This window comes from Camelus ferus, chromosome 6 (genome assembly GCF_009834535.1).
Source record: "Camelus ferus isolate YT-003-E chromosome 6, BCGSAC_Cfer_1.0, whole genome shotgun sequence".
Lineage (NCBI taxonomy): Eukaryota > Metazoa > Chordata > Mammalia > Artiodactyla > Camelidae > Camelus > Camelus ferus.
In genome coordinates this window covers 80,348,674-80,367,281 of record NC_045701.1, presented here as the reverse complement: position 1 = coordinate 80,367,281, position 18,608 = coordinate 80,348,674, and the positions used below count along the sequence as shown (strand labels likewise).

Here is an 18,608-nt window from a genome sequence, read left to right as displayed (position 1 = left end):
GGATCATATGGTAAGTCTTATTTTTAGTTTTTTAGGAATCTCCATACTGTTTTCCATGGTGGCTGCACCAAGCTACATTCCCAACAACAGTATAGGAGGGTTCCCTCTCTAGCATTTATTGTTTGTGGACTGTATAATGATGGGCATTCTGACTGGTGTGAGGTGTTATCTCATTGTAGTTTTGATTTGCATTTCTCTGATAGTTAGCGATATTGAGCATTTTTTCATGTGTTCCCACTGTCCTTTTTGTTAACATAGTTTTACTGGAACAAAGCTACACATACTCATTTATATACTGTCTATGGCTGCTTTTCAGTGGCTCAATAGCTATGACAGAGACTGTATGACCTAAAAAGCCTAAAATATTTACTACTTGGCTGTTTACAGGTAAGTTTACCAACTCTGACCTATTGTAAACGTTATCTAAAAGTCAGGATATACCACCAATGAAGTACCTTAGAAATAATCACTTTTAAAAGGTAAAAATACTATCTTACCTTTTGTAGAGTGTTAAATAATGATTTGGAATTACTTTTAGAATTGGCTTGCACTGTAGTTTTAGCTAATTTCAACTCTCTTTCACGTCGTGCTAATTCCTTTTTGAGTTTCTCTCTTCGTTGCTGGTCTGCATCTGAGGGGGAAAAAATCTTTTGAAATACAGAATAAAATAGAAAAATTAATTTTTTGGTCCTAGAAAACTAATAAAGGGCACATTGTTTCTTGCTAAAGATGTTTACACTACTGACATGTAAATAAAAATCCACATTCTTTTCTGTATAAAGAGCAGCTAAGATAACAAATATTTAATTTATAGAAACTTCAAATGGATTAACTATTTAAAGATGTGACAAACTGGTTAGCCTAAGGGCCCAAGGGAGCAACTCCTAGCAGATACAGAGATATGAAGGTTAGAAATGCCTGACCGCGTAGTCTGTGACTGTAATCACCAAATGCAGAGCTTGAATTAGTTCATACACTCTCCCCCAAATGAAATATTATTGTCAATATCATCATAAACTATAAAAATTTAAGTTTTATATGACTCAAAAAATCACACCAAATATTAAAACATTATTTTCAATCAGGATAATTAATTACCATTTTTCTTAACTGCTATTCATTTGAAAATGCAAACGAAAAGTGGTTTCACATTTTAGTATGCTTTTAAGTCAGTTACTGAGCATTATCAAAGACGGAAAATGGCAAAATGAAAGCTAGTCAAATTTCAGAGTTAAAAAGGTTAACAATACATAAAAGGACTTGTATTTTTATATAAAATTTAAAATTTAACATATACTTTTTTTATTGGAATCTAACTCAACTTAATGGACAAGATAATTTCAAGTTTCAAATCATCCTGATTTGAATTAGAATTTATAAAAATTTCTACAAGCTTGTAAAACTATATGTATATTTAAAATTTCAACTAAAATGATTAAGAAAATTATAAGCATATTAAAGTAAATATATCTATCAGTTAAAACATATACTGAAATATTACTTAAAAGCTTATTCTATCCTCAAATACTTACTTAATGAATGTATTAACTAAATTATGGCAGATGATGTTTGCAAAGTAAACTAAACTTTTTCAGTTAGATCTATCATCCTACTTACAGGTAAAATAAGCAAGTAAAAAAATATGATAAAGTCAGAATCCTCAGATACTATCATTAAATATAAAATTAAATTCCATATTACCATATCTGTCCAACCTATTCATTTACGTAAAGCTTCCTCGCATTGTACCAAAAATCAACTCTAAAAGGATCACAGGCATAAATGTAAGAGCTTAAACTATAAAACTCTTAGAAGAAACATAGGAGTAAACCTCCAAATTTCTTACATACAATATCAAAAGCATAAGCTAAAAAGTACCCATATGTATATATGTAAATTAGACAATTAAAATGAAAAACTTTTATGCTTTTTCAAAAGACACACTTAAGAAAATAAATAACATAAGAAATAAAATAAATAAAAGAGGAAGAAAATAAAATGGGAAAATTTTAAGAAAATAAATAGGGAAGCTACAGATGGGGGAAAATACTTGTAAATTCATACATCTAATAACAGACTTGTATCCAAAATATATAAATAACATTTAACTCAATAATAAGGAGACAAATAACCCAATTAGAAAATGGGCAAAAGATTTGAATAGGCATTTACTAACATATACAAATGGCCAATAAGCATATGAAAAAATGCTCTCATCATTAATCATGAGGGAAATGCAAATTTTAAAATCACAATGAGATACCACTTCGTACCCACTAGAATGGCTATAATCAAAAAGGGAGTCAACAATAAGTGTTAGCAGGATATGGTGCAACTAAAGTCCTAATATGTTGGAAGTGAGGATGTAAAATGGGACAGCCACTTTAGAAAACAGTTTGGCCGTTTTCTTTCTAATTTTACTATATGCCCTAGCAATTCCACTCTCAGGTATATACCCAAGAGCAATGAAAACATATATCCCCACAAAAGACTTGTACATGAATGTTCATAGCAGCACTATTCATAATAGTTAAAAGAAAAACAGGAACGGTGCAAATATCAATCAACGGAGGAACAGACAAAATGTGGTATTACCCATCAATGAAATACTATTTAATAACTAAAAAGAAATGAAGGACTTACATAGGTTACAACAGATGAACTTCAAAACATTGTAAGTGAAAAGTATAATGTAATAAAACACATAAATGATTCCATTTATATGAAATGTCCAGAAAAGGCAAATATATAAAGAAAGAAAGCAGATTAGTAGCTTCCAAGGCTGGGAGTGGGATGAGGGAGCAGCTGCAAAGCTACTATTTTGTGGGGAATCTTAAGGTGATGAAAATATTCTAAAATTGACTTGTAGTGATGATTGCACAACTGTGTATACAATAAAAATCAGTGAATTTTATGGTATGAAAATTATTTGCCAAAAAAAACTACTATAAAAAGTAAAGCCTTTCTAATGAATTAGAATATGGCATTATTTAAACAATTCAACAAAGAGATATTCTAGTTTAGATATCCTAGTTTAGATAAAGATTGAAATCATCTGATGAGTTGTCTGCTATGAAAAAGTATATTTGATAAAAACAGAGATGACTCAAAACCAGAGATTTCTTTTTTTAAATGTCTATAAAACATGTTTCTTAGTTCATACTGATTATAATGAGCATCAGCTCTGTAACACACAAAGTAATAATGATTATTAATTAATTTGTTTGGTGATTATACAGTCTTTGCAATCCTTCTAGCCATCACAATTTTCTTCATTCACATGCTTAAAAAAGAAAAACTTCCGTCTCAACTTACTGAAAACAGAAAATATCATGGGATAAATAAGCACTAGCTAAATCTAAATTCTAAAAACAAAAAATAGGAGCAATTATTTAAATACAACCTATATGCCGTCATTTTCTGTATTTTTACCTCCATCCTGGAACTCTCTTGAACTCCAGACTTTGTATTCCAACTGCCTCCTCAGAATCTCCACTTGGATTTCTATTATAATGATCGAGACCGAAATCTTGATTCACTTTATTCACTCCCTCCTCTAAACATATTCCTAACTTCAGTAAATTATAACTCTGTCATTTTAGTTGACAGATTCTAAGTGTTGAGAGTCATCTTTGACCCACTCCTCTTTTTATTCTATCTACATCCAATCCATCAGTAAATACTGTTGACACACATTTGAAATGTTTCCAGAATCCACCCACTTCACACTCTCTTTACTGCAAGCACTTTGGTCCAAGTCACCATTCTTTATTATTGTATTTTTTTAATTGAAGTATAGTTGGTTTACAATGTTTATTTCTGGTATACAGCATAGTGATTCAGTTATCTACATATAAATTCCTTTTCATAACAAGTCACCATTATTTCTCATCTGAATTACTGTCTCCTAACTAGTCATTCTGCTTATACCATTGCCCCTTAAAGACTGCTCTCAACTCACCAGCTGGAGAGATGCTTTTAAAGTTAAACTAGCTCTATTCCTGTCTTCTACTCAAGACCCTCCCATGGCTTCTGATTTCATTTAGAATGAAAGCCAAAGTGCTTGCAAATGGCCACAGCCCTACGTGGTCTTCATCCCTTTGCCCCATCTCAACGAGCTCATCTCCTGTCACTCTTCAGCTGGCTTATTTCACACCAGCCATTCAGCTCTTCTTGCTGTTCCCTCGAATACACTGATCACAATGCCATGTAAAGGCTTTTGTACCTACTGTTTCCTCTGTCTTGATTATTCTTCCACTTACCCACTTGTTTCTTCCTGAAAAGTTTCAGGTCTCCACTCACCTTATCAGTGAAGCCTTCTCCTCCAAAGTCCCAATCTCCCTTATCCTGCTTCATTCTTTTTCATTGTACTTATCACCATCTGATTTGGTCTGTATTTACTTATTTCTTTGTATCTGCTTATTGTTTCCTTTAACTAGTTTATAAGCGCTATAAAAGCAGGTACTTTGTTCTGTTCACCTTTTTAACTCCAGCCCTTAGAATTGTATCTAACCTATCATAATAGGTGCTCAATAAATATTTGCTGAATTAATCACTAAATAAACTCTACTGAACTAAACAAAATGTATGCAAAATGCTTGATAACTTTTAATTGGTAAATTTGGAATTTAAATCCAACAGTTTGGTTCAGAAAGAGGATTAATACAGACATTCAGGCTTTTTAACTACACAACCTAAAAAAAGAGAGATAACCTTATTTTATATATCTTCTGTTCAGGAAATTGTTCATGGAAGTTTAGCAAAACTTTTCCACTTAGATTCTAGTTAAAGAGGATTATCCAATCTAATGTCAATTGGGTAAAACCACCTTCATTCAAATGATTGATTTCTAAAGCCTACTGAAACAGTTTTTTGTCTCTAAAAAAGTTACTAATATGACAGAAGAAACATAAAGCATTGAAATTAAAAATCTAGAAGGGACCTTAGGGATTATCTAATTATCTTTCATTTTACAGAAGAGGAGGGCAAGACATAAAATGACTTGCTCATTTAACTTGTATACTATGGTGAAACTGATCTTTAAAAATATATACTCAACACTGAACATATAATATTTATCAAGCAATTAGAATACAAATAGTAAATAATATTTACCTGGAGACAAGTGCCAGTTATGGTATTTTTAATGAGTAATTCAGTAATCTTAACAAGCCAAAGGCAGTGAGAATCACGGAATTCTAGAACTTAAACCTTGGCAAGCCACTTTAGTACTACTCAAATTTTTATATGTAGGAAAAATAAAACCCAGAGAAGTTAAATAATTTATCCAGAGTTACACAGCAATTTAGTGGCAAAGCCTGGGCTCAAGTAAGGAAGTTTCTGAACTTAGAAATACAACACAAGTTTCTTTAATGGATAATTTTTAAAAGTTAGAAAATGCTTCCTCAAAAGGCAATGCCAATACTCATTAGGATGGCTACTATCCAAAAAATAGAAAATAACAAGAGTTGGGGTGTGATGTGGAAAAACAGAACCCTCAAATTGGAAATGTAAAATTAAAAACAGAATTATCATTCGAGGCAACAATTCTACTTCTGGGTACCTACCCAGAAAAACAGAAAGCAGAGTCTCAAAGAGATATTTGTACATCCATGTCTACAGAAGAATTATTCACCATTGCCAAAAGGTGGAACAAACCCAACTATCCATTGACTTATGAATGTATAAACAAAATATGGTATATACATACAATGGAGTATTATTTAACCTTAAAAAGCAAGGAGATGTTCATTAGATGTCTGACACATGTTATAACATGGATGAACTTTATTCTAAGTAAGTCAATCACAAAAGGAAAAACACTGGATAATTCCACTTACATGAGGTACCTAGGGAAGTCAAAAACAAAGAGACAGAAAACATAATGATGGTTGAAGGGTGTGAATGGGGAAGTTACTGTTTAATGGATACAGATCCAGTTTTGCAAAATAAAAAGAATTCTGGAAATGGATAGTGGTGATGGTTGTACTACAGTATGAATGTACTTAACATCACTGAACTGTAGTCTTAAAAATGATAAATTTGAGATGGTAAATTTGTTTATATACAGTTTACCATATTTTTTTAAAAAAAGGCAATATATCAGAAATTACTTACACTTGATGCTGGTACTCATGCTTAGTGGAACTGAGCAGTCAACTGCAGCTGAAAGAGAAAAATCAGTTGTTCAATAATATTTTTAATATTTATAAATGACAACAAATATCAAATGTAAAAGGCACAAAAAGTTCCAGAACTCGCTGTTTCTTGTTTTGATTTTTATGCTACTTCTAGAGGTGAAAAATATCCTTGATAAGAAATACACTGGTCGGGATTAACAGCTCAGTGGATACTACAGAAGGAAATATCGGTGAATTTGAAAATATAGCAATATAAACTATCCAAGATGAAACAGAGTAAAGAAAGACTGAAAAATAAATGCACAGAGCATCACTGACCTAACCTACCTTGTACTGGAGTCCCAAAAGAAGCTCGAGAAAATGAAAGGGCAAAATGGAGCTCCCACATTATCTGATTTTAAGACTTACTATAATGCTATAGTGATTAGAGAGTGTGGTATTGTAGTAGACATACAGATCAACAAAACCGAAGAGTGAGTCCAGAAACAGACCCTTACAAATGGTCAGCTGTTTTTCAAAAAGTGCCAAGGCAGTTCCATAAGGAAAGGACAGTCTCTTCAATGAATGGTACTGGGAATATTTAGATATCCGTAGGCAAAAACTGATCCTTGTATCATACCATATATAAAAACTACCTCAAAATAGATCACAAACTTAAATGTAGGAGCTAAAACTTATACTTCTAGAAGAAAACACATAAGAAAATCTTAGTGACCTAAAATTAGACAAGGGTTTCTTACACAGGATATGAAAAGCATAAACTATTACAAGAACTTGATTTCACATGTAACCAAATATTATTTTTGTTTCAATTTTTAATCATTTAAAATATAAACTTCATAAAACATCAACTAAAATTTAAAAACTTTTACTCTTCAAATGAGAAAATAAAAAATTTTTAAAGACAAAAACTGGAGAAATTCAACTAAGGCCTGTAGTTAACAGTATTGTATCAATATTAATTTCTAATTTTAATAATTGTACTATAGTTACATAAGATTTTAACATGAGGGAAAGCTGGGTGAAGGGTTTCTGTGACATTCTGTACTATTTTTGCAACTTTTCTATAAATCTAATATTATTTCATAATAAAAATTAAAAAAAAGAAAACGAAAAGACAAGTCGTACATTAGGAGAAAATATCTGAAAATATGTATCCGACACAGGACACATACTTATATAAAAAGAACTCTCACAACTTAACGCTAAGAAGATAAACAATCCATTTTTAAAAATGGGCAAAAATTTAAAGAGATATTTCACCAAAGAAGATATATAGATGGAGAATGAGCTTAAGAAAAGTTGCTCACTGAATAGGGAAACTTGTGCACTGTTGGTGTAAATTGGTGCAACCACTATGGAAAACAGTATGGAGGTTCTTCGGAAACTTACTTCTGGAATTTACCCGAAGGAAATAAAAACATTAATTCAAAAAGCTATATGTACCCCCAAATTCACTGCAGCATTATTTACAATAGCCAAGATATGGAAGCAACCTAAGTGTCTATAGATAAAATGAATGAATAAAGATGATGTGGGGTATACACACACACACACACACACACATATATAATATTACTCAACCATAAAAAATGAAATATTGCCACTTGCTACAGCATGAGTAGTTCTAGAGGGTATTATGCAAAGTGAAATAAGTCAAACAAAAAAAGACAAATACTGTATGATCTCACTTATATGTGGAATCTGAAAAAACAAACAAAATGAAAACAGACTGATACAGAGAACAAATGAGTGGTTACCAGGAAAGAGAGGGCTAGGGGGCTAGGGGTATGGGGCAAAGTAGGTGAGGGGAGTAAGAGGTACAAACCTCAGTTATAAAATATGTAAGTCACAGATAAGCAAAATATCGCATAAGGAGTATAACTGATAATACTGTAATAACATTTTATGGTGATAGATGGTCATTTCATAATGCATGCAAATGATAAATTACTATGTAGTACACCTGAAACTAACATAGTATTATATGTCAACTATATCTCAGTTAAAAAAAAAAAGGGAAAAAAAGTTGCTCAACATCATCAGGCCTTAGGGAAATATAAATTAAAACCCCATGAGATACTATTACCTATCCACTAGAATGGCTAAAAAAGGACTGCCGATAGGAAGTATTGGTGAGGGTGTGGAAGTGATGGAAATGGAAAATGACAGTCACTCTGGAAAACAGTTTGGCAGTTTTCTATAAAGTTAGACATACACTTACCATATTACCCCACAATTCCACTCCTAGTAAATGAATTTATCCAAGTGAAATGGAAACATATGTTCAAAGATTCTACGTGAATGTTTATAGCAGCTTTATTCCTAATAGTCAAAGTGAGTCAGTACAATCCAAATGTCCACCAACTGTTGAACTGATAAACGAAACTATGGTATATTCATTAAATAGAATACTACTCAGCAATAAAGAAATACTGAATATGGATTAGTTACAAAAGTGTTAACTAATTGAAAGGAGCCAGACCCAAAATAATACATATGGTATAATTCTACTTATATGATATTCTAGAAAAGGCAAAACTATAGTGATGGAAAGGAGCTCAGTGGTTGCCAGTTACTTGGGAGAAGTGATTGCAAAGGACTAGGGAGAACTTTTTGGGATGATGAAAATGTTCTATGTCAGGAGTCAGTGAACTTTTCCTGTAAAGGAACAGAGAGTAAATTCTTCAGGCTTTGCAGGGTGATATGGCCTTTGTCACAACGAGTCAACTCTGCCTTTTAGTGCAAAAGCCACCATAGACAATATGTAAAAAAAGAATGTGGTTGTGTTTATTTACAGACAATGAAATTCGAATTTTATGTGATGTTCATGTTACAAAATATTGTTCTTTTGAGTTTTTCTAACCATTTAAAAATATAAATACCATTCTTAGTTCACAAGCTGTATAAAAATAAGTGGCAGTAGGATTTGGTCTGCAAGCTGTAGTTAGCTGACGTCTCTTTTATAGTGTGATTGTAGTGGTGATCATAAAAATGTACATATTTTTCAAAATACTCAACTGTACACTTGAAATTAGTGCATTTTATTGTATGTGAGTTACATCTCCATAAAGCTGACAAAAAGAAAAAAATTGTAGCTACCATCTTCTTTGCACTTTTTCAGATATGAAAACAAAAGAGCAGATTATAAACTTTTGCTATATTAAGATCAGTATCTAACCACAAAAGTATATTAGGAATAACACAGGTAAAATGAAGTAACATAGGCATTATACAGATTTCAAAGCTAGTTAATAAAAGTGGCATTTTAACTTTATATTCAGTCATATAAAGTCAGTAGTTGATACATTACTACACCAAACACAAATCCACTTATATATGATGTATTCATTTTTGCTACAGATATACACTAATTAGAAGTGAAGTTGAGGAGGGTTTAAGTTGGGTACAAAAAGTTCACATTTGCACATTTTTACCTTTGGCTGAAAGGATTTTATTATAGTGAACAGCCATGTGATTCTTGACCAGGTGGAGAGTACTTAGTCTGAGAGAGGAAGAGTCAGTGCAAAAAGCTAAAAATTAAAACATATTTAATCATTATATATTTAAAATTAACATAAAAATCACCATGAGATAAGCAAGTTACTGATCATTTAAGCTAATTTTTATAATGTTCTGAAATTTAACCAGAGAGATACTGACATCATATTTGTGATGCTGAATATGTCCCAGCCCTAATCTCGTTAGCTACCGACTACTTTGGGTTCAAACCTTTCTAGGAATAAATTTTAGAAGCCTGAGAGTTTTGGAAAGAGATTCTGAAATATAATCTACTATTATATTTACAAAACTATTTCTTATTAATATCTTTTAACCTTGTAACTAAAAATGTTTAGCTATTCACCTGATGATAAAATAATGTTACCATTGTTAATACTTGAAAACAGGAATTTGGGGAATCAAACAAATCACAAACTCCAAAACTCCAGGCAGAGATTCTATTCTGAGATGCAAACTTCTAATTTTACACCTGAAAACAAGACCAACAAATCAGTTTACTGCATTCTTTTTGAAGTATTAGGACTATCTTAAGACAAGTACAATCACAAAGAAATTTAATGACATTAAACTTCTTGACCTCACCTAAACTGTTTAAAAGAAATCTGAGAAGTAATTAAGCGTGCATATACAAGTATAAACATATAAAATGTAAATGTAAATCCTAGGCATAACTTTTTAAAATATTAAAAGGTTTTTGAGAAGTAATACATGCATGAGTTTAAAATAACAGTTAAAATGGCAATAGAGATTGAAAAATGAGTGAATTTCCTGCCCTGACCCCTTGCTCTTCTCCCAGAATTGCACTCTGCTACTTTTTTAATATATTCTTCCACGGAAATTCTATGCGTAACAACAGCATATACAATAATGATACACTTAATATGACTATCATAAGTACACTAAAAACATTTATTGAATAGGTACCATGTATGCATTGTTCTAAGTTCTTTACATGTAAAAACTCATTTAGTCATCATTACCACTATTACACAGATGTGGAAACTGAGGCACAGAGATATAAGGTCTTCAGGGTCACACAGGTGATAAAAGGATGCACTTTAGATGCGAACCAAGGCAGCCTCATACTTAACCACCATACCTATACCAGCCCTGCAAGTATATTCTTAAAAAAGAAATACTAGCAAACTACATATTGTTCTTCATTCTGCTCTTCTATGTATCTTTTAAAACTAGTTCAAAATTTTTAGTTAAAAATTATTTTTCAAAGTTCATGATTCTGGCTCTATGTGTATATATACTTTATTACAAAGAAATATGAGAGGTAACTGAAAGTATGATTCTTCTTTCACATTCAGAGGATTAGTAGCAAAGATTTTTCATGTAAATAAGGAAAATAAGACCTTCAATCATTTTGCCTAAAACCCTAGGCTTAAAATTTTTAAGTTATAATTATAAAAATACTTTAAAAGTACATTAAAATTCACTCTGAAGGCTTTAAAATTTGAAAACATCTAGAAAAATACTGATTCATCTTTCATAGGATCTAAAAATCCAATTAGAGTCCCAATTGGATTAAGCATTTACTCCCGATACCCAAATGTGTTTTTCAAGTGCTCTTTTTCTCTACATATCTTTTCCTTTTCAGTGCTGTGTCTTTAACAAGCTGCTAATCACCGTTTTAACAAGAAAGGCATGCCTTCAGCCAGGGAAGTCGGCCAGCAAAGAGTAGGGCTGGGCTGGAGCTGCAGCAGAGAGTAGGAGGTGGCCAGGTCCAACCCAGGGCATGACAGGCTCCTAAATTCTCTAATCTCAAGAATTCCTATATTACTTAATTATAATTAATAATATGAAGTTCAAATATTGATTAAATTAAGTATTTTTTCATTACATTATATAATTTACAAATAAAGGAAACACAGTCAATCTTTTAACAATCTTTTATCATTTTAAGTACCTTACTTACCATTACTTTTGGTGCTCAACTGTCCTTTAAATAGGCATGGTGGACCATATCTGGGAAGGACAGAAGTTGCTCTGACTTTTAACAAAAAAACATGAATTAGGATAAATGAAACCCAACTTTCACAAAGACCAAATTGAACATATGAAAAAATAATAGAATTTATTACAAGCTACCTTTCACTACCAGAATTGTTTAAAATTGTGTTCGATCATATTACTAACCAGCAATGATATATCAGATGAAAATTCTGCTGCCAAAGATAAAGGGCGTTCTTTTTTAAGAAAATAAGTTATTTTCAAAATAGTTTTGCCTTAAGATTTAAGTTTCACTGAATAAAATGATAAATACATCAATTGTTATTTGATATATACTGACTTTATTCTGTAAACTTACCTACTGGGTTTTTAAATGATTTTGAGATAGAATACAACTAATATTTTGAGTTAATACAAATGTATTATTTCACTGAACCATTGACTAGTCTGTTCCTAAAAATGATTTAAAGAAAATAATCCTCTCACAAAGAAATTTAATAAATTATAAGTCATATCATGTTATTATGTACAAGTATATAAAAGTGTCAGAATCAGAACTTAATGATTAAAAGATGTCTTAAGATTCATCTAGTTCAACCCACTTACCCTCTTGCTTGGATCCTATCTACACATCTTAAATTTAAAAGCACTTCTAGTAATGGAAAACTCACTATCTCCCCTAAAGTCAGTGTCTTATCTTTTAGATTAAATGGGCTACCAGAAAACTAGATATATATTTCATCACAAAATACTAGATATATACTTCTCTCCCCCAAAAGTGATTGTGTTTTTAGGGATAACCTCCAAGATAGGAAGGCTGAGTTACAGAGTTTAATAGAATTTAACACGCAAAATATAAATAGTGTATCCCAAGACACGTTTTAAGTGGGTAAAATGGCCAGTCTGCTATCAGGTAGGCTTTTACAAGCTATAAAGGTGTGGGGAGGACACAGACAAAGTCTGGAAGAAAAATGGATATTTGAAAATAGACAGAACTAAAATACAGGATCAGAGAACAAATCCTACTAGAATAGACTAAAATAAAACAATTTTGAGATCAGAATACATAAGAAGCTTCTTCTACATCACAAGCCAGAGAGCAAGAAGGAAAAAATCAACTTATTTAGGACAAGAGAAGTCAAGGTGATTCCATTTGAGTTGGTAATGAAGACAGTCATGAAATTAGCATAGTTCCCACCAGGAAAGACAGAGTAAACATAAAAAAAAAAAAAAAAAAAGCAAACTAACCAACAAACTCTCAAGCAAACTTTATTTCTCCAGAGGAAAAAAGGTGTTGACTTTTTGCCTGCCCAGAATCCAGTGCCCCTTTATCTGGAAATAGGACTTCATCTTGCTTGGGAAACCACTCCTCCCCTCTCTTAGCCCAGTTGGGTTAAGCGGGTCGCACTGCTCAGAAGTGGGCATTATTGCCCCAAACTGGTCAACTAAATCGGAATGACTATGTGACTCAAGTCTGGCCAATGAGACACAATCCTGGGACATTTACTGGAACTATTAGGAAATTCCTAGAACATCAATAAGCCTGCCACTACCTAGGTGGCCATCTTGTACCACACAATGGGAACCTGTCTGAGAATAAAGTCTATACAGAGGAAAGCAGAAGCAAGACAGAAAGAGATCCCTGGTAACATCCCGGGATCTAACCATGTTTGAAGCCCTACTTCCCTAGACTGTTCTCTACACGAGTTGAAAAATTCCCATTTTAGCTTAAGCAAGTTTGAGTTGGGTTTCTTCACTTGCAGTCAAACGCTAACTTACTGATTATTGCTAACTGTGCCAGGTACTATTCTAAGCACTTTGTAGCTATAAATTCACTTAATCCTTACAACAATCGTATGAGATAGGTACTATCATTATCCCCACTTTATACATGAAGCACAAAGAGGTAAAGCATGTAATTTGCCCAGGATCACATAACTACTGTCTGACAGATTTCAGATCTGAGCTCAGGTAGTCTGGCTCCTGAGTCTTAGCCATTACACTATCTTGATCAATATAAATTGCTTAGTACTTAAACCATGCTCGAAGCTATTATATGAAACAGGCTGCAAAGTATATAGTTTATTCCCTTCAAAGTCCTTTCTAATTTATGTGTTTCCCTACAGTTCACAGAAAAAGGGAAAGCAGGTGTATCTAGAGAAGTTAGAGAACACAAAGTCAGAGTAAATGACAAAAGAGAGGATGAATTTTAACTTTAGATGCCTTCAGATTTTGTGCTCTTGAAATCATCCAAGGTAACCTCTTAATGAAATCTAAGAAATTTAGAAAGTACAATGTTTTCAATTAAAATTAAGTATTTTAGCTTAAGAATTTTAGCTATAATTACTTATGGTTTCCTATTAATAATCATGGTATAGGAGAAGTGACTACCCCAGATATTTGCTGAATATTACATTTTTCTTAAAAACTGAAAATCAAAACAATGTTTGATACTATATATTACATAATGTCCAAAAGGTGAAGCTAATTAAATTGGGTAAGTTATGAAAATATAAATCTTTTGACATTCTGATGTGAACTTAATTTTTAAAAATAATTTGACAGATGCTGAGACTAAGTCTTAGTAAGTCTGTCATGCTCTAAATTTTACACATATCCTTTCACCATGGGATAGTAAGCAAAAACAATGGTGCTAGGGTTTCACATTCACCACCTAGATTTAAAGCCTGCTGTGCCAATTACTGCGACCTTGGCAAGTTACTCATGATCTTTTAGTTTATCCACTGTGAAGTAAGAATAGTACCTATCTACAAGATGTTTTGTGGATTAAATCACAAGATAACCTGGGACTAGTTTCTGGTACACAGCAAGAGTAATAATGTTAGTTTATGTGGTAAAATTTCTTAGAACCATAAAAGCATGTTGGTTTGCTTTTTCTCGAACTTAGGTTGGTAAAGTGTCAGAATATACAGTTTGCTGATCAACAAACAGTTATCTCCTACACTGAGAATAGCATTTATTTTGACCAGTGATTAAACAGTAAAGGCACACTCGTATTCAAAGCAAGACTTATCGCAAGGAAACATCTAGCAGCTTGGTTTAAAGGTACAGGTTAAAATACATTTAAAAAAATACACTGAACTGGGAGAAGAGGTCTGGAGATCGCCATGTCTGCCTTGCTCAGAAAGTATAAAGGTGCAACTTATTTGGATTGGGCTGACTCTGAGAGATTTACAGTTCTACGGCTCTAAATGTTCCAAAGTGATGTCCACTTTAACCCAGAGTATTCAGTCAAGAGCAGGTATACATAGTTATTATGGATTAATCCTTTGCTACTAAAACTGTAGCCAGCAACGCTTCATCGTTTGGAAGCTTATTAGAAATGCAAAATCTCAGCCCCCCCTCACACCTACTGAATCACAGCCTGCATTTTAACCCGATTCCTAGGGGATTCCTATTGACATTAAAGTTAAGAGAATCCCTGGGTTACTCACTAGTTTTGGAGGAGAGGACGGAGTTACAGTATGGAGGATTTTGTATTTACTGAGTACTTATAATGTGCCAGGGACTTTGTATGTATTATCTGCATTTAATCCTCAAGAACGCCAGGACATGGGTGTTTTAACCACCACGTTCAAGAGATGAGGAAACTGAGGGTCACATTTGAGGAGTTTGGCGCGGCTTGATTTGAAACCCAGGGAAGTCTGACTCCAAAGAAAAATCTCGGTTCCTCTGTCACTGACCCCAAATTCAGGGGACAGGGCCTCCTGGAGTCAGGGCAACAAATTCTGAGCAGGAGGCAGAATTCAGTGAAATCCGCAAGCAGGGCTTCCTCCTGTGCGAGAGACCTGCGCAGCTCGGGGCAACACTCGTGCCAACACCGGCGACTAAGCAGGGGACCGGGAGTGCCCAGCGCGCGGCCTGGACTCGCGCTGCCCGGACCCGGACGCCAGACCAGCGCGCGATGGCGGTCGCTCGCGACAGCTGCCCTTTACCTCTCCGTCTGCCATCCATGCTTAGATCTTCTTGCAGCCGCCGTGAGGGCACGCTAGGTCCCCTTCGGTCCTTCCCGGGCCGGGCCAGCCCCCGCAGCAGAGGTTTGGCGAAGAGGAGCCGGCGGGGGGCGGCAGCGGCTGGATGCTGTAGCAGGGCCGGTTGCTAAGGGCGGGTTCCACGGCGCCTGGATTATGACGTCATGACGCAGGGACGTGTGCTTCCGCGGCCCCGCCCCCGTGGGTACCCGGAGATGGGAGGAGGGCAGTTGAGGATGGGAGTGTGGAGGAAGGCGGCGGGGAAGGCCCTTGTGCATCTGGGACCAGTCTTCCAGAGTCTTGTCAGGAGTCTAGTCACCGGCAACTGGCAGGATTTGTCGCTAAGGAAGAGCGGGGAGAGATGGCGGTCTCATCTGGCATCCATGTCACCTGGCTCCCGGAAAAAAGTCAAACGCAAATGTTGGTTGAGGTCAGCGTAATATTTAACCAGTTTCAGAAAAATAATTAAATTTCAAAGCAGTCTGTGAACATTTGGATTAGTGAACATTCTGGGGATGGAGAACGTGTACATATTTATATCTTAATTCTTAGTGCCAATAATCAGTTGCCTGTGAATTCTTGGAGATGAGATCAGAATAAATCAGACGCTCCATTAACATTTTGGGCTGGATTCATAATTCTTTGTTGTGAGGAGGCTGTCGTGTGCATTGTAGGATGTTTAGCATCATCCCTGGCCTCTGCCTACTAGATGCCAGTAACAACTCACCCATTCCACCTCTGGTTGTGACAAAAATGTCTCCAGATGTTGCTAAATGTCCCCTGAGAGGCAAAATCAACCTCCACCCCCTAGCTGTAATGGAAGAAGTACTGGCTTTGGAGTCAGATATGTGGAACTTAATCGTGAGTTTTCTGCGACAATTGTTACCTAAACTTCTTGAATTAGTTTCTAAAACTTTGAGACTCAGGTCCCTCTTTTCTAAGATGTAAAAGATGCTACTAACTTTGTAGTTGCAGGGCTTAACATGTACAGTGCCTGGCAAAACAAGATATTCAGCAAATAGTAGTTTTCTCTCTTCTAAGACTTAGTTCTCAGAAGAACTGGGGTATCAGGGAATTCAGGTATAAGGGAATAAGCCAGGACCCCTATGAAGAGGAAAGGGGAATAAGCCAGAAATCTGGCTATTGTAACACTTGAACTTCTGATTCTCTAAGACTCTAGGGAAAGGAGGAAGTTAGATTAAAAATTTAAGGAATGTGGGACTGTATGTGATGACTCTGTGACCCCCTCCCCCCAACAAAGGTCATTTAGAAGGATACAGCGGCAGAATCAGATGTTACCCGGAGAACAAAAACTCTCTTGCCTACCTACTCACTAATGCTTGAAATCCCTAAGAACATGAAACCTTTTATTCCACTACTAGCACCTGGAAAATACCTTGCATATAATAGACCTCCAGTAAACATTTGTTAAACTGAATTAGAACTAAAGCATAAAGGGCAGACACCCTTGGGAAAGGCAATGCAGTGACTTGATTCACACAAAGGTGATACCAGCTCCTCTTATGAAGGTAGATTTGGGGAATTTTACTTTGAAATAGGAAAGGGGCACCATGATCGGGAGAGGACAACACTGCTTGGTATCCAACTTCAACAGAGGCCATCCTCATTTCATTATTTCTCTCCTGAATATTTTGTTCCAATTCTTTCAGGAAGTGCCCAATAGGGTTATTTTTTCCTCTGGTTTTAGCAATAAATATTATCATAGTGCAATTTAATTTGTCTTTGACCTTCACTCCACGTGTATAAACAAGAGACAGATGGTTTCTCATTGCTCTTCCCAGGAGATAAACCATGATCACAGGCAGGTGGATGCAGCTAGTATGGGCTGATTGTAGAATTAGCACCAGGAACACCCACCAACTGCAGTGACCTTGGGGAGTAGACATTCCTGAAGACCTTTTGTTGAATTTTTAAACATAAATTTTTCATTGTTAAGAAATTATTCCAGTGGTATATTTTTGTTATTGATAACTAGAAACTTGTATATCTGGATTTTAGAAAGAAAAAAATTTCTCCTTTAATGAATTGGTATGTTTACTTTTCTTATTGGGCTTCTCTTTTTGTCTTAGCTTGTCAGATCAAAACTAAGATTTGTGCTGAGTTGCAGTAACTATTCATAGTCTATTTTTCTATTTATCTCTTTAATTCCCTTTATTAGGCAGGTGGCTTTTATTCTTCTGCTCTTATTGAATGGTTTAATTGAACCTATTTTTTATTAGATGAGCTCGAAGCCCTTTGGAAATGGAGATACAAATAAACTATATATTATACATATCATAATATATAGCTTGATAATACAATATGTAGTTTATTTATTGTACTTGATCATATATTATTTTAAAACATTATATTATTACATATACACTTAACCTATATCTTTATAGGTTACCCTTAGTTTCATAATTCAGGTGATTCCTGGAATTTATATTTGTCTGCTTGGACATGCTCACACCATCAAAGAAAATTATCTAGTAAATGCAGTAAAAGCACCAGGAGGTAAAGGCCAAGATAATCTTTTCCGATTCAATGGCTGATTATGAACATATTTTCATCTTTAAAGCCTCTGAAGGACAATTAGGAAATATTTTTAAGGTATACCTGGCACAGAAGAATGAAAGAAACTGAATTAAATGATTCATTTGCCCTATGTGTTGTCCCCAGTCTCAAACAAAATTCCTTAGGTTTTTGTTTTTAATGTTGTATTTTATTTTTTTTAATTTTAATTTTTTGGGGGAGTAATTAGATAGATAGATAGATAGATTGATTGATATATTTGTTTGTTTGTTTATTTATTTTTAACAAAAGTACTGGGGATTGAACCCAGGACCTCGTGCATGCTAAGCATGTACTCTACCACTGAACTATACCCTCTCCCAAATCCCGTAGGTTTTGATGATTGAAAAATGCTTGGAAATTTGAGCTATTGACTATTTCTTAGTCCTTCTCCAGTCAAAATACTGTAGCTATTTGTGCA

The 18,608-nt window shown here is 34.4% G+C and overlaps 1 protein-coding gene across 2 annotated transcripts in view; it reads right to left on the bottom strand.

Moving 5' to 3' along the window:
* Positions 1–15,773, bottom strand: part of SPATA7 (spermatogenesis associated 7) — a 32,624-nt gene extending 16,851 nt beyond the window's left edge. Inside the window, exons 1-5 of one of the 2 annotated variants that reach the window (XM_006192855.3) lie at positions 15,578–15,773; positions 11,587–11,661; positions 9,578–9,673; positions 6,118–6,165; positions 498–631 (exon numbers count right to left, since the gene is read on the bottom strand). In XM_006192855.3, the coding sequence (XP_006192917.2) occupies positions 498–631; positions 6,118–6,165; positions 9,578–9,673; positions 11,587–11,661; positions 15,578–15,596 (372 nt within the window). In that variant the 5' untranslated portion in view covers positions 15,597–15,773. The remainder of the gene's footprint in view (positions 1–497; positions 632–6,117; positions 6,166–9,577; positions 9,674–11,586; positions 11,662–15,577) is intronic. The other variant, XM_032482472.1, reaches the window with a different exon arrangement.
* Between the last annotated feature and the right edge of the window lie 2,835 nt (positions 15,774–18,608).